The 26,225-nt window shown below is 38.8% G+C and overlaps 1 protein-coding gene and 1 long non-coding RNA gene across 3 annotated transcripts in view; one reads left to right on the forward strand and one right to left on the reverse strand.

Moving 5' to 3' along the window:
* Positions 1-802: 802 nt before the first annotated feature.
* LOC115433493 (roundabout homolog 1-like) overlaps positions 803-26,225 on the reverse strand; it is a 117,787-nt gene continuing 92,364 nt past the window's right edge. For both annotated transcript variants that reach the window (XM_030154943.1, XM_030154944.1), the window contains 27 exons: positions 24,672-24,792; positions 23,955-24,093; positions 23,726-23,853; positions 22,159-22,167; positions 21,738-21,862; positions 21,464-21,635; positions 16,302-16,507; positions 16,134-16,215; positions 13,682-13,850; positions 13,414-13,580; positions 13,157-13,278; positions 11,838-12,072; positions 11,573-11,694; positions 11,243-11,414; positions 10,845-11,042; positions 10,067-10,093; positions 9,392-9,431; positions 9,051-9,205; positions 8,559-8,918; positions 8,357-8,473; positions 8,113-8,248; positions 7,311-7,466; positions 6,126-6,508; positions 4,645-4,785; positions 4,324-4,545; positions 4,061-4,214; positions 803-2,031 (listed from right to left, as the gene is read on the reverse strand). In XM_030154943.1, coding sequence (XP_030010803.1) covers positions 2,025-2,031; positions 4,061-4,214; positions 4,324-4,545; positions 4,645-4,785; positions 6,126-6,508; positions 7,311-7,466; positions 8,113-8,248; positions 8,357-8,473; positions 8,559-8,918; positions 9,051-9,205; positions 9,392-9,431; positions 10,067-10,093; positions 10,845-11,042; positions 11,243-11,414; positions 11,573-11,694; positions 11,838-12,072; positions 13,157-13,278; positions 13,414-13,580; positions 13,682-13,850; positions 16,134-16,215; positions 16,302-16,507; positions 21,464-21,635; positions 21,738-21,862; positions 22,159-22,167; positions 23,726-23,853; positions 23,955-24,093; positions 24,672-24,792 — 4,065 coding nt within the window. In that variant the 3' untranslated portion in view covers positions 803-2,024. The remainder of the gene's footprint in view (positions 2,032-4,060; positions 4,215-4,323; positions 4,546-4,644; positions 4,786-6,125; positions 6,509-7,310; positions 7,467-8,112; positions 8,249-8,356; positions 8,474-8,558; positions 8,919-9,050; positions 9,206-9,391; positions 9,432-10,066; positions 10,094-10,844; positions 11,043-11,242; positions 11,415-11,572; positions 11,695-11,837; positions 12,073-13,156; positions 13,279-13,413; positions 13,581-13,681; positions 13,851-16,133; positions 16,216-16,301; positions 16,508-21,463; positions 21,636-21,737; positions 21,863-22,158; positions 22,168-23,725; positions 23,854-23,954; positions 24,094-24,671; positions 24,793-26,225) is intronic.
* Positions 5,748-25,515, forward strand: LOC115433495 (uncharacterized). Its single transcript, XR_003937368.1, has 3 exons — positions 5,748-5,951; positions 20,385-20,388; positions 25,505-25,515. It is a non-coding gene; the product is annotated as an uncharacterized LOC115433495 (long non-coding RNA).

The raw sequence follows: 26,225 nt of genomic DNA on the forward strand, positions 1-26,225 counted from the left end.
GTCAGGTCGCCCTTGTTGGCCTTGGCCTCCCGGATCATCTGACTGAGAACTCCAGTGTGTTCCAGACATCCGGAGAAGCCTGGGACTCCCCCTTTCTGGATAGTGGTGTCAATATACTCGTTCTCAGTCATGTATGAGGTCATCCTCTTAGCCAACACAGAAAAGAAGATCTTGCATTCTGCACTTAGCAGTGAGATTGCTCTAAATTGATCTATGGCCGAGGATTTCCCATCTTTTGGCACGAAACAGCCTTCTGCCTTTTTCCAGCTTGATGGAATGATGCCCTTCTTCCAGATCCTCTGGAACAGCTTCCATAACCTCCGGAGGAGCATTGGGCACTTTTTATATACCTTATAGGGTATGCCACTTGGGCCGGGGGCAGATCCTGTTCCAACAGTCTTGAAGGAGTTCCCAGTGATGCTGAGCACTTGTTGTCCATCTGTGGTCCATCTCATGTCATTTAAATGAGAAGGTGAGTCCAAACTTTTGACTGGTAGTGTGTGTGTGTGTGTGTGTGTGTGTGTGTGTGTGTGTGTGTGTGTGTGTATGAGAGAGAGGTTTTTTAAATGGCCAATTTGGTACCTACAGTTAAGGAATAGTCTCATCTCGGCATTAAACATCTTTTTTCTTTAAAATTCCCTGGTTTAAAGTCAGGAGGGACTGATTTAATTCATGTTGCCTTGCATTTCATTTTATTTTATCTTCTTGAATGGGATTCTACAATCTGCTTTTATACATTAGAGAATGTTGTACAAGCTATGAAGAACACACATCCATAAATAAATCAAAACATGGATTATCATTTTAGGAACAGCAATATTTATTAAACAGGTGCCATATAACGTGACATATCTGTTCCATATGTAGCCTGCTGAATAAGGCTGGACAATGGGGCCTAAAATCTATATAATAATAAATTAATTACAGTATGTCTGGTTCTGGCTCACTATTTTACACTCTGGTTGGTTGGTTGAATTTCCTGTGGGATGATGTATTGAGTGTGATCAGATTCACAGATTCACTCATATATATTAAAATTTGCTTTGGGTCTCAATTAAGATTGGTGTGAAATTCATAAAAGGTGCTTGCATAAAATGTGGCTTATTGTCCAGCCCTATTCAAAAAGTTACGGCCAAGGTCACGGGAACATTGGACTAAATGAAATGGACTCATTGGAGTGAAAGAATAAATGGAACCAGTCCATGACCGGACTATTCATCATCCCAAATGGAGGACAAAGTAGTCAAAATGTTAAGTAAAACCTCCTACAGGTGAATCCGCATGCAATTCTCTCAGTACACACAATAGATATTTCGAGTCTGAATGAAAGCAGCTCAAATGTACCCAACTGAATGCACAACCACAATCAACAACCATTTTCTCAGCCTGAAGAGCACTGATAAAAATGATTAGCATGACTACAAAGACTGATCTCCTCCAGACTGAAATTCATATAATAACGACTTAGAATAAAATTAAGTGATTGTGCTTTTATAACCAAAGTAGAACAAATAATTAAGAGACAAGATGTACATCACTTATAAAACATTAACACTGTTATATAAAATTTGATTTTGAAGCACTTCTGTGGCAGTAAACAATTTAAACAATTTACAAGATGGCTGGTAATGACTGACTTTCAATTACAGTAAAGTAACAAGACAACTGACAAGAAATATCATATGGACTGCATCCAGCAGTCATCATGGACAATATTTTTGTAGACACTCACGACCGCCATCAAATGTGCATTCATCATACATAAGCAGGCAACCTCTTGTTCAGGGATATGGAAACTGGTCACCCAACAGTTAACAAGAAACTGGCATCAAACTCAAGTCCACAGACCTAAACATGAAAGCTCTTTTTCTTTTTTCCAACACCTAATAACAAATTCAAAGTAGAAAACAATAGCATGTATTGTGCAGTATTCTTAAGAGTCCTCTTTTTCCATATCAGAAGGGTCAAAGTCCTGTGTCTCAAGTGACTGAAGGACGTTCCTGTTTTCCTGTTGCTTTGCCTCTTCACGAACTATGGAAAGAAAAAAATAGAATAGAATAGAATAGAATAGAATAGAATAGAATAGAATAGAATAGAATAGAATAGATCTTTATTATCACTGTCACAGGAACAATGAAAATGTGTTTAGCAGCTCTGTTCTGTTTAACAGAAAAAACAATTCTAAAAGGACTGTATAAAATATCACACAACATAAAACAAAGACTAAAAATAAAAAATGTCACACAAAATATCACACAAAATACTGAGAAATGTAAGCAATGTATGAAAGTTACAAAACAAAATATTAAACATATTATATTATACATATACTACTAAAGTCCTACAAAACTTTGCTGAAATATACAAAAAGCTATCTCTATACTACAGATAAGAAATATGTACAACATATAGGATATATACAGGTAGTATAGGACATTTATATATATATATATATATATATATATATATATATATATATATATATATATATATATATATATATATGAGGTAAGATTAACCCATAAAGATCCAGTGCTTTTGTGATACTTCCCAAATGATTTTTTTCTCTATTTTTTTTTTTTTTTTTTTACTTTTCTGTGATTTATTACCATTTACTCTAATATTACGCTCTGTATTTTGCATTTCAAGTGAAAATCTGGTATTTTCCTATATATCATGTACTGATCATGTAGATGTTCATGAATGTTCAGATTAAAGTTGAGGTTACTATATCCAAAACAGAGAAAATTGAAGACTAGAAAAGCACTTGGGGAGCGCAGACCTCCACCAAGGCAGATCAGTCCCCCCCCGATCACCACCAAAATTTAATCATTTGCTCTTTGTGCCAGTATCAAAATTTCCTGAAAATTTCATCAAAATCCATCCATAACTTTTTAAATTATCTTGCTAACAGTCAGACAAACCCTGATGAAAACATAACCTCCTTGGCAGAGGTCAAAATGCAAAATATATCATTAACTGAACATAAAATAAGCATCTGAATCCACTGTCATTTATCAGAGTCTATGGGTTTTACTGGTGAATCAATGTTGTAGATGAGGGGTCACCAACCCTGGTCCTTGACATCTACTCTCCTTCATGTTTTAGACATTTCCCTCTTCCAACACACCTGACGGTCGTTATCAGGCTTCTGCAGAGCTTGATGATAGGTTTATCATTTGAATCAGGTGTGTTGGAAGAGGGAAATATCTAAAGCATGCAGGATAGTAGATCTTGAGGACCAGGGTTGGTGACTCCTGTTGTAGAAGATGACGATGTTTCCATTTCCACTACAGAGCCTCTGAACATCCAAATGGGTCATATTTGATGATCATGAAAAGATGACAAACTGAATTCTACACCAATTATCTACATATACATATATATATGATCAAGATATAAAAAAAAACATTTTATATCAGTGAATGATTTTGGTCGAATTTGGTGGATGTTTGGGTCTTCATGGATTAACCGTATAATGCCAAATGCATCATATTTGATACATGAATTTTGAAGCCCTCTACATAATCAGTGTAATTTTTTTTTTCTTGAAAAACCTGATGTATACAATTAGATACATGCAATACATGGATAATCCACCAAGGGGGAGGAATTCATTCACTAGAGGCCTTTCCAGTGACACTACAAGATTGTTATTAAAGAGGAAGGAGGCAGAACTTTGACAATTTTGAAAAGGAATTACCAGTTTGTGTTATATTATGTTTTTGTTTGTTCAAAAATAATAATATTTGAGCATTGAGACCTGATGTATCAAATATGATACAAAATTTAAACTCATACATGGAAATTGATGTTCGAAAAAACACTTTTTTGGGTTGTTCAGTAGGACCAATAAAGGCTCCAGTTTCACAGAACTGGAATTTTCTGTCAATGATTTAATGGTTCAGGCTTTACAGGGTTAAGTTTCTTTCATCATAAATAAAGGTAATTGTCTACATGTCTGTTTTTGTACCAAAGTGGTTTTAGAGACAATAAAATACATTTTTACTCAAAGTTTTTCCAAATTGCATCGGACAGAGTATTTTATATCCTTATCTACCTTCCACCCTGTGCCGTGGGTGCCCCCTCGCCTCCCTGTTTGGTCCTTGAATCTCCACATGGCATGAAGCTGGAGGAGTTACTATCATCAGGCTCCCTCTGAGTCTGACCTGATGGGAAAGAGGGACGACTGTACAGAAGGATATCCCCAAATTCTACAGGACAGAAAGGAAATAGCAGGTGTAGACCATTCAAACCGTTACATAATTACAGTTAGAGAATACAGATGATGCAAAGTGCTACACGCAATAATCCCATCAGTACCTGAGTGCTGTCGGCTTTTGTTGCTTCCTTTCGCTCCTACTGGAGTTTTGTGCTTTTCCTGGCCCTCCTTTTGCTCAAATATGCCCTCCCTAATCCTCTGAGTACCAGCGCTGCCTCTGCGACCTCGGGTCTCCCCAGAGCCCATGCGAGGCAGTGTGGCCCCCCTCGCTCTATAATCACCATGGGACACCTCTCTAGTGAAACTGAGAGGCATGCAAGAGTCTGGGAAAACACACAACACAAACAGCAGAAGGGAGGGTTAGTGTTATTACAGCTAATACAGTAGAAAATGTGTAGCTACACACTTAATTCCAACTTTACCATCATTGAAGACATCTTTGGGATGGTAGCCATGTTGGCCAGATTGGTTCTGTTTATGTCTGCGGGGTCTTTTATGTGTTATTGCAGGACTCATGTTGCTGTCTGTGGACATGGGGCTGCTGGGCCGCTGGTGCCGTCGAGCTTTAGACAAATTCACAATTTAATGAAGTGAAATAATGCAGTATATGATAGAAGTGAGGAACTGTAAACAAACACACAGTCATGATCAGTGTTGTTGATGTAGTTACGGATTAATAACGTACTAAGATATGTGCCTATTTTAAGTACTTCACACACGCTTTCTGTAGAGAATATATTTGGATAACTCCTTTAACCTCTTCATACCCATTCACACTTTGATTAGTATTTGTGATTGAAATAGACATGTTTTAATTGTTACTGTATTAAATTAAATCCATCCATTCTCCAGCACCGAGGGTCAGGAGGGTGCCAGGGCCTAACCTGGTTACCTTTGGGTGAAGGTGGGGTACATGTGTCACCAGTTCATCACAGGACTGACACACCCATGGGTGATTTAGATTGACCAGTTCACCTATTACACGTATGTATTTGGATGGTGGAACCCAGAGTATCTAGAGAGAACATGTGAACCCCACAGAGAAACGCCCATGCCGGTCAGTGCTGGAATGGAACCCTGGACCTAACAACTGAACCAGTGTGCTGCCCACAAACACTGAACTTACTTTTACTACCCCACCCCCACAAAGGGGAGGTAAGGGGTATTGTTTTTGCTTCAGTTTGTATGTTTGTTTGTTTGTTTGTTAACAGTCTAGTAGCAAAACTATTGGTTGAATTCATACCAAATTGGGTTTGCAGATTGCCAGTGATCCAGAATAGATCTTCTTACATTTTGGAAACAGTAGGTCAAAGGTCAAATTTTTTATACATTTTTAAAATCATTTTTTTCCCCCATTTACTTATAATGGACAAAATTTCAAATGTTTGTAGCAGCAGAACAATTGGGTGAATTCATACTAAATTTGGTTTATAGATTCCCAGTGATGCAGAATAGGTGTCATTACATTTTGGGAAAAGTAGGTCAAAGTTGAAATTTTTTTTAGGAATTTTTTAATTCTTTTTTTCTCCCATTTATTTATAATGGCCAAAATTTCACATCTATAAAAACATCAGTTTTGTTTAGATTTACCTCAGACTTGGCACATATAGAGAGGAAATTGATATACTGACGTCAGCCCATGTATAGACATGGTGACATCAAGTGGATCGATGCCAACATAAGCGACAATATGTGTGAGGGGCAGGGTTTGTTGTGCCTGGCACCACTTGTTATATTATACAATTATGTAGTACTATTACTCACAAACACTGAATTATAGTATTATAAATCTTTTAGTGTGAAAAAAGTCTGCAACTCCATAAATGCATGTTGTGACACATTGGACAGTCCAAAAAGCCCCAGAGTTTTGTTCATTGTTAGTCGTGTAATGTTTTTTCCTCACCTGTCTCTTCGGGGTATCTGCTAACACGCAGACCTACTATATCTCTTGAAGATGCTACCGCCTGGCTGAAATCTCCATCTGTAAAGAAGGATCCCTCTGAGGTGCTGACAACACTGGACCTGCCTGACGAAATGTTATCCTCAGATGCTGAGCCCCAGCTGTTAACCATAGAGCCTGTTACTGATCTGTCCAGATCCCCAGTGCTGGAGGCTGGGGTTTGCTCCAACCCATGGAGGAGCAGCTTGTGTTGAGAAGGGTGGGGTCTCTGGTGTTTGTGCTGCTGCCGATTGTGGAGTTGGCTATAGGGGCTCTCGGAGAGCTCTGCATCTTCCTCCTCCTCTTCTATTTCTTCATCATCCTCTTCCTGACCATCAGTATCCATGCTGAAGGGTACAGAATCGTAGAAATGTGTCATTGGAAATAGTTGTGTTGGATGTTGCAGCCAGTTTATTTTCATCATGAACTGGCTTAAATCTTTCGAACAGGGACATCAAACATACATTCCGTGAGCCAAAACCGGCCCGCCAAAGGGTCCAATTCGGCCCGTGGGATAAATTTGTGAAATGTAGAAATTACACTGAAGACATTAATAATCAGTCATTTTAGTTCAGATGACACATGAAGTCCTATTGTGGCCTCAAGTGGGTTGGGCTAGTAAAATACAATAAAAATAACCTATAAATGATGACAATTTAAAAATGTTTCTCTTAGTTTTAGTGAAAAAAAAAAAGCGCTATTACATGAAAATGTGTACATTTACAAACTAGCCTTTCTCAAAAAATTTGAATAACCTGAACAAATATGAACAACTTGAAATGTCTTGAGAGACATAAGTGTAATTTTAACAATATTGTGCCTGTTACTAAAGGTTTTGTGCATTTATAGATCCAGTGCAATCTATAAATTGTAATGCACATGTGTAAATGATACACTGAGGCATAATATTGTTAAAATACTTATTTTTCGTAAGACATTTCAGGTTGCTCATGTTATTCATGTCTTTTAAAGGACAGTTTGCAAGAGTAAACATTTTCATGCTTTTCACTGTTATTAGTTTACTGGTCAGACCCACTTAAGTTATATTGCTCTGTATATGGCCCCTGAACTAAAATGAGTTTAACACCCCTGCTTTAAAAAAGAAATTGTTTGGAAGGTGCTATAGAGCAGTAAAGAATGGATTATTACACGTGTTGTTCATTTCCATTGTGCAAGCCTTCGCTCAGGTTTCCATGTGATGAGGTGATGGGTGGTGGGTGACTACAGGATCCCTCAGTATGGGTCGAGGCCACCCCTCTAGCTGGAGGAGTTGGGCAGTTTTCTCTAATCTCCTCAGGATTATAACTGAAAGGAAAAATAATAATTTTAATTTGTATTTTATCCTATAGATGCTGCATACACCAAGACCTGGGTAACTGTTTCACTCCTATCATGTCACATGGTTTGACTGACAATAAAGTTGAGTCTGAATCTAAATAAATGAATAAAAATAGTAAATACTCCTGCATATTAGTTTCAAATCCATCCTTTTCTTATTGGTAAAATGCATCCTGGTGTACTACTTGACATAAAATAGAAGATAGAACTGACTTAAATGGTTTTATATTGAACATCTGTCTGAAATTGCTGGTTGTAACAATAAAGATTTTGTGTTGAAAAAGAAGGATTCCAGGTGTTCACAGCATGTCAATAATAACTCTGTGAGTCAAATAATGTTAGTATTCAAAGAAGTTTTCTGTTAATTAGTGGGATAATGCTTGCTAAAGAGTAGCACAGTATGCAAAAGCTGTCAGGACTAATTTAGAAGTATCAGTGCTTCTCTACGTGGTGCCAGTTGAGAATAAAATTTGGTACCATATTTGGTGCCGACTGGTAAATATAGGAAGATATTTTTAATTCTGCCTCTATTTTCTTTCAGTACTTAGACCTTACTTTGTTTGTGTTTTCTAAAGGGCCTATCCAATGCTGTGTGAGTCTGTTTATTCCTTGCCTGTTTTCCAAGGGTAAACTATATTCATCACAGTCCCAGGCATTAGCATGAGGAGGAGACAGCGCTTCTCCCCAGCTAACAGCATTATGCTTTGGCATCTTCTGAGCCCGCACTCCCTTCTTTTGATTTTGACTTCCTGAGAAGAGAAAACACACCCAAAAACACCAAGGTAAACCAAACTAGAGTTGTGCCTGGCTTTATTAAAAATCTCTCCACGGTTATACACTATTGCTTTTGGTCTTACCTGAGGTGCTGCTGCCTCTGTCTGAACTGTGGTGTGAACTGACAGTGCTGTGATCATGGGTCTGATTGTATGGAATTGTTTTGGGATGGATCAATCCTTCACTTCCTTGCAAATGATCTGCAGATAAAGTAAGGAGAACGTAACCAGTGTGTTTCTTTTTCACGTATATGATTTTGTGCAAGTAAAAATGACAATATTTTACCTTTATTTAGCATGTTCTGCTCAATTATATTGTACTGCATCTGTGCTGCCATCTCCTTAGGTATTGGAGGTGGATTTGGAGGCTGTTTCCAGCAGGGTATGTCAGGAGGCTCTGCTATAGCACCACCAATGGCTGCTTTATTTTTAATGTTAGACTGAATGAGCTGGGTGGTGGCATATGGGATGGGTTCATATGTAGCTGTTGATCCTGGACTTGCAAAGCACAAACTGGAGTTGTTAAATGTCTTAATGTCATTCAGTTTGTTGGAGAGATTCACATCACTATAAATGGGCGTCTCCGAACTAAGCTGGCCTCCCTGCTTGTTTTCCGGGTGACTTCCGTAGTTTGCTATGCAGTCAGCTGGGAAGGGAGTGAGACAAAGCAGCACATAAGTCAACAGCAAGTCCCAAACCTTCTGTACTACTGGAAGATGTTTTTTTATTAGACAAACAACATGCATCCCAGAAGCTCTGAGCTCTGTCTTGCACTAACCTGGGCGGCTATATGTTGTCATGTTACTGTCACTGGTGCCGTTGCCATTATTGCAGCAGTTGATGCTACAGTCTTTGTGATTGGCACATGCATTTGGCCAATTGTCAGGCATCCACAGCTGGTTCAGGGGTTCGCCCATGCTGAGGAGGCCAGGTCTGCAACAATGAGGACCACAGTGCTGTCAATCAAAACCTGCTGCGGCATAAATCACTGAGATTTCAGTGTGAGGTGGGTACATGAGATACAGCTTTTAGAGAAGGAAGACATCTCCCCCTAGTGTTTCCACAGAGTAAATGCGTGGCACCAGTTTTACCAAACAAAGACACAAAAATATCTCTAACCTGCCAGCACTGCACACAGATTCTCCTCTTTGATAGGCAACTGCAAAGAGAACAGAAAAAAAACATTAAATCTTGATGAGCCGTCAAGACGAGAAACAACCCAAGGCAGCCCAAGGCAGAGACAAACACCGAGATTCTGAGACAAAAACTAAAATCAAAAGTGTACACATACTTCAATACATATCCTTATCCGTCTATAAGAAAGACTCTAGAGTTTACGATTAAATATGACAACACAAATAATTATCAACCCCTCTACCAACTGCAGAATAAGTTCACAAACAAGAAAAAAAAATATGTTTTCCATCACTCGCACTGAATTATCAAACAAAAAACATCTCTCCTGTAGAATGAATTCCGCATTCTCTATATTTACCCTTATTAAAATAACAATGAGCCTAACCTTGTGAACAGCTGGGCTCAGGGCAAGTCTGTCTCTTACAACTTACAATAACTAATTATTTGTATATTTTTGCATATCTACCAAAATAATGTCTGTTTTTGTTTGCTACCTTACTCATTGAACTCACTCATATTCCTATTTAATACTAAAACAATACACTCTCTTGAGTTATTTCTAAATTCCACAGTAGCCATGTTTCCAAAAGCAGAAATATCACAGATTTTAACATGTATTTTACTTTTCTTTATTTATATCTATCATAAGATACATACCTGTTGGAGTAAAGGTGAATGATGGAACTGTGAGGATAGAAAGATATGTGGAATAACAAAAGAAACAGAAATTAGTGGAATATACTTAAGTATTCAAGTCTTGTAGTATTTTGGCCTGTCTGCACAGTGCAAACATGTATTGATGGGCTTCACTGCATATATAAATAAAGATGTGTACAAACACTTAAGCAACCACATACAATACAATCTTCTTTACTGCTGCCACTGTCTTTGACATGAGTGTTCAGGTGAAGGTTAATGGCTGACAGGCAACCCAAGGGAGACATGGTAAATAACAGTGATTTTGTAGCAGATACAGTAATGGCAGGTTGACAGGCCTGTCCTTCCAGAAGCTGTGTTGCGTTGTGGATATGACACTCTACAAATGAGCGACTAAAGGTCAGCCTTTGAATGTCTGCTTATTTGCAAATGCAAAGTGTCTAATTTGCTTCTGAAGTCTGTGTTTCAAAGGAAGATTAAACCAGAGTAGTTTGCACTTTTTTGATGTGCTCTGGTTATCAGCTCATGAAAATACTTCTTAATAGCACTGAGATAACCATTTCTGTTAATATAGGAGCAACATGTCATGGCTTGATCACTTCTGACATTTAAATGTGCAGACAAATCCACACAACTGGAGCTCACTGAAATCCTACCAGAAGTATGTCTTTGCATTGTGCTTATGTGGCAATGTGTTTTGAAGATGCATGCATGTGGTTGTTTTAAAATGCATACCCAAAAGAAACAAACAAAAAAAAAAAAAAAAAAACACTTGTACCCTTGCGGATGCCAGTGTAGGTGCTACTAAGGCCACTTCTCTTCTTACGGTGTCGGTAGAGCCATACACTGAATATCATGAGAATTAACCAGCAGGTGGCGCCAATGCCAGCAATAAATGCAGGTTGCCTCACCACATCTGAGATTTGAGACAAGGTGTCTCTTTGCTCAGTGATATCCATCATCTGACCTGCAGAGTCTGAAAGTCAAGGGGGAAGGAGATATATCAGGTATTCATTTCATGTGAAGAAGAATAACATCAATAATGTGGAAAAATAAAAATCCTCTAAGGTGACTAACAAAAACAAAGAAATACAACTCTTTTACTGTGTTGTTCTGGGAGTATGTTCATGATACAGTTTATATAAATGTAGAGACTATTTATAACGGGATTCTCACCTAACTGAAAGAAAGTGACATCACTTTTGACTCCAGGTCCGGCGCCGTTGCTAGCCGCAACCTCAACACTGTAACGAATTCCTGGAGCCAGACTGGAAATGAGCACAGAGAAAGTAGAGCCATCCACTGACTGGTTTATATGATACCGACTCTCATTACCCAGGCACCAGATCTGTCAGAGAAAAGTGAGGAGGAAACAAGATGACAATGAATGCCTGAGGGACACATGCAACAACACAACAGGCATCAACGGTTACACAGAGAAAGAAATTGCATTTAACTGCAAAAGACATGATTCAGTCCTCGACTACACAAGCCTCCTTATTTTACCTTGTACTCCTGAATGACTCCAGCCTCTTCTGGTCCTGGGGGTGGTTTCCAAGTAACAAGGATAGCAGTCCCATTGGCATCGCTTTTTGTCACAGTAACACCCTGGGGTGCTCTACTGGGAGCTGAGACAATGGGGAATACAATTAACCATGGAGACATATACACTGTCTTAATGGGTGTTCTATGTGTTTTAACTGCTACACAATGAACAGCTGAATTACTGTATTCTTAGCTCTTTGTAGGTATATTTAGTAGTAACAGTCACCTTCCTCCAATGTCCTGACCACTTTCACATCACTGTCAGCTCCCTGGAACTCATCAAAGAAGGGCCTCACTTTAAACTCATAGATGGATCCTCTTTTCAGCTGGCTGATCACCACTCCATCCTCCTGAGGTGCACGTACTTCCAGCACACTCCACTGAGCCTCAGGCTGGCCATGGTCTGCAGACGCCCTATATAGCACCTTATACCCCTGAATGTACAGGGACTGCTGTTCAACCTATTGAGATGCAAAGATAACATAAATGAACGAGCAGACCACTTCTATAGCCATCATGGGTAAGAAGGGATACTTTATCACTGTTATTGTTTGATTACACTGACTGTGACACCCATTATAAAATCTGATGTACACAGTAGTATCCCCATGTGAGTTAAAATAACATACACTTTTGAGGGCAGCGAGTGCCTTATCATGTGTGACAGTGAACTTCCTGCAGGAAGGATCTGTTTAAATTATTTCCTTGCCTTTGGGGTGCTTTAGATTTTCCCTCTATCTGTGAAATCTCACTGGAAACCACAACATGAGGTCATTAATAGTTTCCTTTCAACATAGTTATGGTTAAAAACACACCATAAGAGAACTAAGTGCATTTCCATTTAAGCATCAGCCTCACAAATCCAACCAAAGATGCCTTAACAGAATTCCATGTGAGCATCCAGCTGGCATAACGGAAAAACACTCAGCCACTTTGCTGACTAAGTTTCATTCAAACCAACAAAAGGTTGTGTCCTTGTTGACTCATACTAGTTTGCAGGGGTCTGTGTTCATGAGGTGGGAGGGTGGTATAGTGAAAAAACTCCTTCTTCCCTATGCTGTGAAAACCACTGGTATTGTTTAATGCAACTTAAAAGTGGGATAATGGAGAAAAACACTGCTATAAATTCTAAGGTGCTAGTGACAAAGTGTAATATATCACACTGAAAATAAAATTACCCTTCTGTGCAGAGGATTTATTCTCTGCTAATACTTTAAATGTTTAGAGAGAAAACCACATGTAATTTCAGCACGGAGTAAATCTTTTTAAATGTATTCACAGTGGACACTTTTACCCCTGAAGGTTATCCTGATGTGTTTAATTTGTTTCACTGTGTCTCACAAATTGTAAACTCACTTATTAAATTACAGACATTATTGATTTTTAAAGTTCAAGCCCCTCTACTTTTATATCATTTTAATGTGATGTTTGTATTTATATTTACTGGTAAATCATTTGATCCTTGCCCATATTTATCCCAACAGTGGAATTTAAATCCTATAGAACAAAAGTACAGACTTTTTGTAACACGTTTTGTTCTCTCACCATCCACTGCAGCCTAACAGCAGTAGATGACAGCACTGCTGGTGTGTGCAGGTGAATCACCACATCTCCTAGCTCCCTCTGGATATGCCTGTGATCAACTCCCAGGACAGTAGAGCTGCTGTCTGTCAGTACCAAAGAAAGAAACGACAAGCTTATTTAAACTGAAATGCTGTAAACGCTCAGGTTCTTGACAGTTTGACCTGTATGTATTCAATATAAAATAAATCTAAACAGCACTAAATGGAAACTCCACTGACCCTGTGTTCTGACGGAGTCGGAGATTGGACTGGGATCACTGAGGCCGTGAGCATTCACTGCTCTGACCATAAACAGGTAGATAGTTCCAGGCTTCAGATTCTTCACAACAAATATTTGTGTCTTCACATGTTCAGCTAGGGTCACCCATCTGTTACCCAACATATAACTGCAAAGAAATCAAAAGAAATAACACAGACACATAGATGCTCAGACCTGAAACATGTCTTTTAGGTTGTTAAAGCCAAATACACACTACACATATCAAACCTGAAAGCTTCAATTATGTAGGATGAAGGTGTTGCTCCAGAAACAGGAATAGATTTCCATGACAGTGTGACCGAAGTACGGCTGATGTCAGTGACCTCAGGTTTTGAAGGAGGACTGGGAAGCAGGTTGGGGTCTGTCGGATGATTGGACTGGACAGGAACTCCAAACTCTGGCAAAGACAAGATTAGATATGCCTTTATTAGTCCAACAAGGAAATTCTAAAGAGGTGCCAAGAAATTTATTAACACTAATCTGCTCTTTACTGTAGGATTTAGGATTATTTCAGACTTTCTTGACTAATTTATTTTCAGTGTTGTATAGTAATGAAGTACCCAAGTATGTTTTGTGTATTTATTATTCTGTTTACTTTCACTTTTACTTCACTACATTTCCTAACTCAATTGCATACTTCTAATCTGATACATTTTTAATGCACAGTATCGTTATTTGCTACAAAAAAATAAATTAAAGGAAATTTGGTGTTTTCACTGCTGAGATTACCAGTGTCTGCAACAAAGTCAGGAAACTGATTTATCATTGGGCCTAATCACATAATGAACAAGTGCAAATGACGATTCACATTCAACCTGTCTGTAATCTGTTGACGTGAGCAGCAACGTAATATTCAATTATCTGACTGCCTTTGGTTGGTATTAACCCTTTGTTAGGAAAGTGACTATTTTAGCGATTTCCACATACATGACAAAATAGTGATGGCAACAGTTAAAGTGAGGGCAATGAGACAACAATCTCAGGTCCAATGTGGTCTACAGGGTCTGTAAGGTCCACCTCTGCATGAACAGTGAGTGTACCTGCTTTGTTCGGTACCATGAAGTAATGGTACTAATATAAGGAATGATGTTCAAAGGGATAATGTGGATGTGGACAGGGGTCTGGATCAGCACTTATGTTGTTGTAATGCTCTAAAAGTAAAAGTGTTAGTAAGAGTAAAAATGTTCTAATGTTCTAAAATACATATTCCTTTCACCTTACATGTGTTTTTCTTGGATTTTTTCTATTTATTACTTGGTTTTTTTGGGGGTTTTTTTTTTTTTGCCACTTATTGGTAAGGAACCAAAAATGGAAACTTCATTGACGAAGATTTTCTACATGACAAACAAAACGGAAAATTTCACAAAAGTAATAAAGTCTTGTTATGTCCTCCAATAGCACGCTAAGGTTGAAATTTTGAATTTCCGAATATTTCTATGAGCGCCCTATAAAGGGTTAATGTTTACTTGTACTTTTGCTTTCATTTCTTGAGTTCATTTGATCGTAGATTACTTGATATACTTAAAGCAGAGTATGATGTTTGTCACCAATTTTTCATCACATCTGTAAAACCCGAGTGACAGCGCAAGTATCACGAATTTGTTTGTCTTTCCGTGAGTACGCACTTGGATCACTTCCCTCACGGTGAACAACTTCAAAGTTGACTATCACAAGCAGTCCATCTGTTTACATACCAAACCAGTATGTCACTTGGGCCTTTTCAGAAATTTTGTTGCAAAATTTTGTTGGGAATGGGAATTCCACACAGCCGCAGTATGGCCGCAGCAGCAACAAACACGGAAACGGCTTCATTACTTCCTGCTGCTGCGGCTGCGTGGAATTCCGAAAAGGAATTCGGTTTGGTATGTACACAAACAGACAGCTTGTGATGCAGTGAAGACTAAGAGATTCATGATACTTAAGCTATCACTCGAGTTTTACAGATTTGATGAAAAATTGGTGACGAACATCATACGCTGCTTTAACCCTTTATAGGACACTCACAGAAATACTCTGAAATTCAATATTTCATCCTTAGTGTGTTATTGCAGAACATAACAAAACTTATTATTACCTTTGTGATTTTTTTTCTTTTATTTATTGTTATGTAGAAAATCAAGGTCAATGAAATTACTATATTTGGTTCCTTTCCTGTAGGTGGAAAAAAAAATCCAAGAAGAATATAAAAAAAAAAATAACATTAAAAAATAATACAAGAAAAACACATATAAGGGGAAAAGAACATGTATTTTAGAACATTAGAACATCACCTTTAGCACATTGCAACATACAGTAAGTGCTGATCCAGACCCCTGTCCACATTCACATTATCCCTTTGAACATCATTCCTTACATTAGTACCATTACTTCATGGTACCGAACAAAGCAGGTACACTCACTGTTCATGCAGAGGTGGACCTTACAGACCCTGTAGACCACAGTGGACCTGAGATTGTTGACTCACTGTCCTCACTGTAACTGTTACTGTCCCTGTCTTGTAAATGTGTGCAGAAATTACCAAAAATAGTCACTTGCCCAAAAAGGGGTTAAGTACAGTCAATATTAGATACTTAAAGATTTTAACTTGAATAGTATTTCAGTTGGCGACTAGAACCTGTACTAAGATACCTGTACTTCTACTCAAGTGTGACTTTCCAGTCCTTTATACAACACTGCTTACCTTCCACTTGTAAGTATGCTGTCCAGGACGCCTCTCCAGTGGGACTAAAAGCTACACAAGTATAGAAGCCTGTATCACCGAGCTGAAAAAGCAGAAACAGTGACACATTAGTGAGGTGCTTTTACTCAGTGAAACAGCTATTTAGCACTAACTTTACATTGTCTCTACCTTGGCATAGCGAATCTCCAGTGATCCTGTCTCAGCCAGGGACATCCGGGAGTCCACCGGAGACACCACCACACCATCCTTTTTCCAGTGGATTGCTGGAGGTGGAGTACCAGCAGTTTGGCATCCCAGGACCACCGTGCTGTCCACAGGAACCGTCTGATTGATTGGGCCCTGCCTTATTATAGGAGGAGGATGGTCTGACCCAGCTATTAACAAAAAAAAAGTAGGGAAGGGAAAGATTATTAACGATGAGACATTCCCTGCGGCAAGAACTGCAGACACTATATGTTAAAAAAACAGATTATGGGCTAATTTGTAACTGGTGCAACTTTCCGGCATCGAAAGACCAAGAAGTGAATAGCTGTTCAGCACATGAAAAATGGAAAATGTTTTTTTATTTCCTGAAATTTTTCAGCATTTTTACTGTAGAAGCTAGAACTCCAGTGAGAGATTATTTTTTACTTATTACCTCTGCCAAGTGAAACGGCAGAGGTTATGTTTTCATTGGGGTTTGTCTGTCTGTCAGTCTGTCTGTCTGTCTGTGTCTGTTAGCAAGATAACTCAAAAAGTTCTGGATAGATTTTAATGAAATTTTCAGGAAATGCTGATACTGGCACAAAGAATAAATGATTAAATTTTGGTGGTGATGGGAGGGGGCAGATTTTTTGTTTGTTCGTCTGTCTGTTAGTAAGATAACTCAAAAAGTTATGGATGGATTTGGATGAAATTTTCAGGAAATGTTGACACTGGCATGAGGAACAAAAGATTAAATTTTGGTGGTGATGGGGGGTGGGGGTTAAGACGGTGCGCAGACAAATGCCCACAAGACAATTGCCCACAACCTTAATGAAAAAAGAGACAAAAGCCCACAATTTGTTGTATGGTATTATTCCAATGGGGGAACTATATGAAGCATGCAAATATTGCACATATTTTAAGTACATATGTACTGCAGATATCTACATATGTAATCAGTATTCAGTTGTTAAGCAACAATAGTCCAAATAGTTATGTCATTGTAACATTATTGATACAGGATCTGAATTAATCCTTTATTAGATAATAAGCCCAGCGATGAACTGGCGAACTGTCCAGGGTGTACCCCGCCTTCGCCCATAAGTAGCTGGGATAGGCTCCAAGCGACCCCCATGACCCTAGTAAGGATAAAGCGGGTTCAGATAATGAATGAATGAATGAATGAATGAATGAATGAATGAATGCATGAATAGATAATAAATCAAAGAGAAAATTGTTTGTAGGATTTTGTTTTTCAGACATTTTTTAAGAAACCTCTAAGAATTATGTAAACACTGAGATCAATCACCCATCACATTTGAAAAACTTGTTTAGTGTTTTATTAGTATTGATTAATTAAAATTAAGTAACAATGTATATATACTACAGTTTTTCTGTCTACAAAGATCTTAGAGGTTTCTTAAAAAAATGTCTGAAAAACAAAATCCTACAAACAATTTCTCTTTGATTTATTATCTATTCATTCATTCATTCATTCATTCATTCATTTTCTGAACCTGCTTTATCCTCACTAGGGTCATGGGGGTCGCTTGGAGCCTATCCCAGCTACTTATGGGCGAAGGCGGGGTACACCCTGGACAGTTCGCCAGTTCATCGCTGGGCTTATTATCTAATAAAGGATTAATTCAGATCCTGTATCAATAACGTTACAATGACATAACTATTTGGACTATTGTTGCTTAACAACTGAATACTGATTACATATGTAGATATCTGCAGTACATATGTACTTAAAATATGTGCAATATTTGCATGCTTCATATAGTTCCCCCATTGGAATAATTCCATACTACAAATTGTGGGCATTTGTCTCTTTTTTCATTAAGGTTGTAGGCAGTTGTCTTGTGGGCATTTGTTTTGTGGGCATTTGTCATGGAATCAGGTAAGCCTGATCTGCCTTGGCAGAGGTTTGCGCTCTCCGAGTGCTTTTCTGGTATTTTTTTTATGTTCTGTATCTTTTTTCTATCTATAAATCAGTAAAATATGCAACTGTCTTATAATATAACCTGGCTAATACAATATCAGTTGTCACAGTAATGCAGCAAACATTACTGTAGAAACAGAAGTTTAGAATGGTATGGAAGGGAAAACTGGAAGTCAAATTTCACAAAAGATCAGTGCTGAGATCACAGAGAGCGAGAAAAGCAGAAGATAAAAACAGAGAAAATGAAAATGAAAAGCTGCCAAAAAATGGAAGACTGATAAGATGTGAAAGATGTTGAGAGGGAAATTGGTGGAGAGAACAATAGGTTTAGGTGGCTGTGCAGGCAGTGGTGGAAAAAGAAATCAACTTTTCCCCTCCAGCGGAGAGCAACTAATCGTTCATTCGGCAGTAGGTAGTGCTGCAGGAGCCATCTCCAATCACAACAGCAAAGCCCAACTAATAACAAACCCACTTAGATAACACAGCTTTTTTCCCCTTACATTAGAAAAACCTTGTGGATTGGGGCAGGGGGCTCTAAATAAATAAATAAATAAAAACACCAAAATAAAAAAAAAGATGATGGAAACACAGCTCGAAAACTGCCGGAGGTAATGCAGACTGGTTATTTCCATACAAATGCGCCACTCCAAATGGGGGGTGAGAGGAGTGTGATGGGATAGAGAAAATTTGGGGGAGGGGATGGATTGTGGAGTCAACTGATAGAAACTGCAGAGGAGAACAGGAAGAGTGAAGTGCTATACACGACTGACAAAATTACATCCAACATGACCCTGTGTTTTTTTATTTCCATTACCTGTATCAGACTGAGGGGATGCCGCTCATTTCCCGCTGAGGTGGCCGTAGACAACACTGTCAATTTGAGCGGGGGATTATCCATTTTTGCTAATAGGCCTGTACTGAACAACTCACTGTGTCTATGAACTAACTATCTGTATAAGCCTAAAGCAATCTTCATTAATTTAGTGTATGTATAGTACAAAGTTACACAGACACATCTATTCGTGATTACACAGGTCATTAAATTGGGAGCCTGAAGACTTTGCTGGTGATGTGTAATTACGGGTGTAAGCCTTCAAGCACATTTAAATTACTTTTTTTTCCCAAACAATTGCTGCAATTACTTCATCACATAGAATCTGGATGACAGTCGCTCAGACAACAGTAAATCCACCTGTAAATGATGGAGCACATCAATCGTGAAGTTTTAATTCATGAATGTTAAGGAGACACATTACAATTAATAAGTTGTAGGTCTGATTCCTTCATCCTTCATTTTTACTGGTCTACATCTGTTGGAATGACGTCAATAATTATAGTGTCTGGCCCCAGGATCTGTTATCTGTATATGTCCCAAAAGTCAGAACAGAACTGGGAAAGAAATATTTTACATTTTCTACTCCTACTGCCTGGAACAACCTACAGAAGGAGATACAAAAGAAGGAGCTGGTGTTTTTTTTAACACATTCAAAATTATTTTTTAATGAATGGGAAAAGGGTAAATTTGGATATAGATGTTTTTCAAACTGACTGAATTAGATTCTGCTTTGAGATGCTTTATCATATACGTCTAGTAGCTTTTAAATTATTGGTGGTGTTCTATGTATATTTTTAGTGTGATGTTTTATGTATGGTTTTAGCACTGAGGTTTATAATGTGCTTTATAAATGTTTTTAGCATGAATTTATGGCTTTAACTTCTACTTTCTGTAACTTCTGCTGCTGCTGACACTCTTGCAAAACAGATTTTTAGATATTTTTTCCACATTAACCGATGAAGATCAAAACAACCACTGGTGACCAAAACCATCTACTGATCTAAAATGTTTAATACCTCTCGATCCACTAATCCTATCAATCCATGTAAATAATTAGAATAAAATGCAGTTCATCATCTTTTCATGGTCATGAGATATGATCCATTTGGACATTCAGGGGCTCCGTAGTTACCGTGGAAACACCGTCATCTTCTACAACAGGGGTCGGCAACCCTGGTTCTAGAGAGCCACTATCCTGCATGTTTTAGATGTTTCCTTCTTCCAACACACCTGATGGTCATTACCGGGCTTCTGCAGAGCGTGATGATAGGCTTATCGTTTGAATCAGGTGTGTTGGAAGAGGGATACATCTAAAACATGCAGGATAGTGGCTCTGTAGGACCAGGGTTGCCGACCCCTGTTCTACAACATTGATTCACCAGTAAAACCCATGGAGTTGGATCAATGACAGTGGATGGACACACTTGTTTTTATGTTCAGTTAATGATATCTTTGGTGAAAACTTACTTTTTCCTCAGTTTCTCTGTTTTGATATAAAAACCTTCGAATTAACCAAGTTCTCATGAACATCTAAACTATACAAAGGAAATAAAATATAGGAAAACATATGATTTACAGTGAAAAATACAAAATATAAAAGGATAATGTTATAATATAAGGTGATAAATCACTTAAGAAAGGCTGAACAGAGAGAAATTCATTTGGGAACTAAACACAAAAGTAGCACCGGGTCTTTATGGATTAAATCAGGGGTACCATGAAAGCATAATTGTTGACGCTACAGAAGTTGACTATCTACTCAATGTGTCAGGCCCGGGGGGGGTTGTACATGTACATGGGGGTACGGTCCATGAACAACGTCACTTACCATACCGTCAAAACAAAAACAAATCTTTGACTTCTACACCTCTCTTATACAGTGGATCTTACACAAAATTTTCACAACTTCTACATCCACTGGGCCCCCTCCACTGCTCTATGGGCCCCACACAAATACTGGGCCCCATCAGTTCGTCATGTTTACCACCCCCCCCCCCCCCCCCCCCCTTTATTGGCGGTACATAAATACAGGTTTACTGAATCTTATTTCTAATTTTATTCATATAGAATGAGAGACAGAGTTATATTCAAAGTAAAGACAAATCAGACATTCTTTACACCTTATCACAATGACAGCAGAGACTGGGCCAAACATAAAAACTCTGACCTAACAGTTAGGATCTAACAAAACTACCATTTCGATGAGGATATATGTGCTAACATCTGAAACAAAGCTCAGTTTGCAGTCTAAACCTGAACATCAGTAAAAAAAAAACTAAAGAAAAGACTGTTTACCCAAAGGATAAACCACTTAAGCTACAGTGGTGACAAATAAAAGTCCCCTCGTTGCTCTTTCCTTGTACTCACAGTCGGTGACCTCCAGCAGAGCTTTGGTTATCACACTGCCAGCGATGTTGAGAGCCTGGCAGCTGTAGAAGCCCCCATCAGAACGCTGAACATCAGTTATGGTCAAACTGCCCATTTGGGACACAGACAGACGGCTAAAGGGTTGCGGCGGCTGGTAGGAGAACAAGAGACTCTAAAAAGAGACAGAGATCACAGAGTTTAAAAAACCCATTCATTAGCTTAATTTGCACTGAGTGGTGATTTAGTTTAATGACAGACTGAGGGTCAGTCTCACCTCGCTGCCCTCCCTCTGCCAGAAGATTGCAGGCTGTGGATTGCCAGTGGCCTCACACTGGAAGGTGACCGTCCTGCCCACTGCCACCACCTGGTTCCTGGGGCGTATGGCAAAAGCCGGGGGCACTGCAGAGGAAGAGGGGTCCTAATTACCTGGCCGCCTGATACATTTCCATCACTGCTAATTTTAGAACATCTCACTATACATAAAGGATTAAGGAGATAAGCTTAGTGCATATGCAGGAAATAGTCTATATTTACCTTTTAACTGAAAGAAACTGCAGATTTTCTACATTTACCCACATATAACATAAATGACATACTGTATTGGTGGATGGGATTACAGTGCAGACAAGACAGTGAGGGGGCTCATGATTTCCTGCGGCTGTCTGATAGTAGATGAAGGATGGATGACAACTTACCAGTGTTTACTACAAGAAAAAAAAGACACAGAGAGAGAGCAGTGTAATGAATAATGATGCCTGATGCTTTGCAGGAATCTGCTCTGTAGAGAGACACACTTATAACAGGGAAACTGCTGTTCATCCTGACATCTGTAAATTTGATTTATAGTGAAATGAATGACTATCTAACCAGCTGGTTTTGGAAGAACTGCGACAGGATGACTGTGGCTGTTGCTTAGCATTTTTGTGTTTAAAGAATGTTTTTTGTTTTTTTTAAACAGAAACAACCATGATTCCAAACCGAGTTGAAAAGCTAGCTTCAAAACATAGATGCAGAACATCTTATTTATAGGCAGATTTTATTTCATGTATCCCACAGTCTACTCAAAATTCAATGTGCAACACTGAAGAGTCATTACATTTCATATTTGGAACCTGCGAGCCTTATAGTGAGCGTGCTCCTTGGCCTGCCACATCTGTCTCAAATAGCCAAAGTTTAATATTAACCAAATGTTCTAGGTCAGTAAAAATGACTGTTGGTAAGACTACCTCTATGACCCTATAGCAAATGGGAGAAAACAGTGTCAACTCATATTAATCAAAAAAAAAACCAAAAAACTAACAAACAAAGACACCATATCTTCCTGCCTCTGTAAGCACTTGGGGACCAACTTTAAAACTTCAAACCAGAAAATATCTGAAATATACATAATGTATGTTTAATTTCTTACTGGTTGTGAGTACAGCCAGAGGGGAAGACATTTAAGAATAAACCACACATGGAGATAGGCCTCTGTTTCCTCCGCTGTGACAACTTCTACTCATCTGCTAGTTATTCCTGTCCTCCTGTATTCAGTGCCCAAATTAGTCATGGTCTCCCCTTCGACACTCGTTTTCTCAGTTTTTTTTTTTTGGAGGAAGAGGAAGACGATGTAATTGGAACCATGTCATTTCCCAGCATGCAGCCGGGCCTTCCTTATCTTTAATTAAGTCCTACTGTCCTCAGTCTGTGTCACCCACTGTGTCACTACCATGTGTTTATATTGGTCTGTGTGTGCAAGTATGAGAAGTGTCTTACCGCTCATTTCCTGCAACTGATTTAAGGACTAAAGGGCGTCATTGTGGTAGGACAACTTTAACCAAATGAATCCATTTTCTGCGGTCACGTAAATGTTTATTTTGCATGCGCTTCTCCTTTTACACACCATTACTAAGAAGAGCACTGTCAACAAACTGCTGCAGTGTTCTATATTGCTAGTTATTTATAATGGACAAATGTAGAAGTCATTTTATGTACAGGAAGTTAAAAGGAATGAGTTCGTAAAAAAATGTAAACCGACTGACTTAATAGAAGCAAAAACTCTGCAAAGTGAAAACTAGGTCTTGATAAAAAGCAGAGTGAAAGTCCTTGTGCGCTAATTTGTGACAGTGAGAGACAGGATTAGTTATCCTTTTAGGGTAGAAATAGCTGTCTTGCAAAAAATTCTTGTCTGTGAAAATAGAAATGTGTGTGAAAAAGTGTGTGAGTTTTATGAGAAATTGAATGTAGTACTATGGATAGAGGACATTTTCAAGTTGTACTGACCATGTACAGTGAGCGTGGCAGAGGCTTCAGACTTTCCAACCATGTTCTCTACCACACATGTATAGGAGCCCTCGTCTGAAGAGGTCACTTGGCGAACAATCAAGGTATGGTCCTCTTGGATTTCAAATCTGTAGGCAGCACGGACACAGAAAATCAAGAGATGAAAGAAGAAGTTGAAACGCGTGTTTGCATGGTAAATTACTGAGTGTAGAAGTCCTTTGTGCATTACCTGCCCTTAGGCAGGTCAGAATCATCTTTCCTCCAGCGAATGGTGGGAACAGGGTCTCCTTGAACCACGCAGTGAAACTCCACGCTCTCATCTGCCAACACCACCACACTGCTGGGCCGCTTCACAAAGGTCGGCCGCTCTGGAGGACAGAACAAACAAGACGCGGTGCAAATGGTATTACAGTCATCAATCTGAATAGATACAGATAGATACAGCAATCTATGCATGCTCACAACCATTTTGAAAAAATCTAAATTGTAGTGTAGTTTCCAAAGTTATTATGCAGTCTGTGTAGAAAACATGCTTTGGAATGAATTGATATTATTCCCATAACCTTGAATTACTTTATGCGGCATACCAGTGTACATCTCTATTCAAGGTCCTCTAGTGATATTCATAATAACTTCCTCTGTTCTTATGGGAATTACATGAAATTATATAGATTTAATAATAAAGAAGTAGCTGTCTAGGTGTGGCAGAAGCAGCATAAGCATTGAAAAGTAAGTGTAAGGGTAGATATTCACAAGTTTGATGGGAATGGTTTTTATGCACAGTAGATGGTAACGCTGCATACTTAAGATAATTAATGGGCTATTCCATCCCAGTGACAGACCCCACACAGAGGCCTGGCAGACTAAACGGCTGTGAACTGACAGCAAACTTAGACCAAGGAAAACACTTCCACAATCATGAATCCACAAATCTGTTCAATTGTACCTAGAACAGTGAGTTCAGCGATCTCACTCTCCCTCTCTCCCACCATGTTGGTTCCAACACAGATGTACTTCCCTGCGTCGTTTTTCCTCGTGTTGGTGATCATCAGCTTGCCACTGCGTATCTAAAAGGAAGCACAGGGAACATTTGCACAGTTGTATTTGCACAAAACCTTACTGCGTGTACTGTTCGTGAGTTGCTGAGAGCACAGATGGACACATTCATAGCACATACGATCACCATTTGGAACTTTGTGTTGAGATTTTGACAATATATAGTAGGCTACATGTTTATTTTATTTGCTGATTTCATTAAAGCTCCGACATTCTTGAACATATAATCATATTTTGGCCGCATTTCATTTGTACTCATTTGATGGTGTGACAGCAGGTGGCGTTTCGCATACATCTTAATGACTCTCTTTACATATGGATAGGTTTTGCACTGCCTTTCAAACAGCACAGAAGGTCATCTATTATGAAATTACATAATTCATACCTAGCGCTACATTAGCACAGAACCCTGGGAACAAAGACACTGAGTCTCTTTGTAGAGACCTTCCTCAGATGTTCTGTCAGCCTGCTTTGCCTTTCTGAAACTTTTTGCCTAACTCATATACTGCATATGCACACACATACACAAACACACACTCGCACAACAAAGACGGGGTAGAGATATGCACTCCATGCTGTTTTCATTCTTTTCATATCCTTTTCGCCACATGCCCCCACAGACCATGGGAGCTTTCTTTATGGTACTTTGAACGCAAGGCTACTGTACTGATCTGCAGCTTCCCAGTGTTACAAGAGATTCCGCAACAACAGTGAAGATGTGAGACTATAAGTGAGTAACATGCAGATCTGGAGACCAAAAACACACAAAAGGTCAGTTAAATTTGAGCTCCTTTAGTATGATTTCCGCTTTTTTTTTTTTTATTATATCCTCCTAACACCAGGCATTGGAATCCATCTATTTATAGACACACACAGTCAGTTACAGCCTGGCTCTGTTATTTCTTATAGAGGTCAGAGGTCAAGGCTGCCTATAGTGCTGTGCCTGTGAAGCAAGCAGAGAACTCAGAGTCATGCTAGACAGCACCTGGGATGGTGGACACTCTCAGCACACCCTATAGACAGAATACATCATTAAATAGCAGCTACAGGGATTTAACTGTTCCATTTATTAGCCAGACCCTATTGGCTAACTTCCAACCGCAAACATACTCCGAATTAGAAAGATTTTTAATGACCTCGCAACTGAGATTAATGGACAGTATGGTGGGTAAACTCACTTCAGCAACCCCAGTAACATCAAACACAAACTGCTCACAATGCACACTAAATAACTTGCTTTACCATGGCTGACATTTTAGATCTGTTGCAAATGATGCGGTTCGAGGAGTAAGATCTAACCGACTGTGATGTGATTGTGGTTATGTGTACTTGCCAACCACTGCTAATCACAAGAACCGCACACTATATTATACAAATTTATACATTACAGACATTTATTAGAATATAAAAACACCTTTTCTTGGCACAATCACATATTATGTTG

Source organism: Sphaeramia orbicularis, chromosome 14, assembly GCF_902148855.1.
Source record: "Sphaeramia orbicularis chromosome 14, fSphaOr1.1, whole genome shotgun sequence".
NCBI classification, from domain to species: Eukaryota; Metazoa; Chordata; class Actinopteri; order Kurtiformes; family Apogonidae; genus Sphaeramia; species Sphaeramia orbicularis.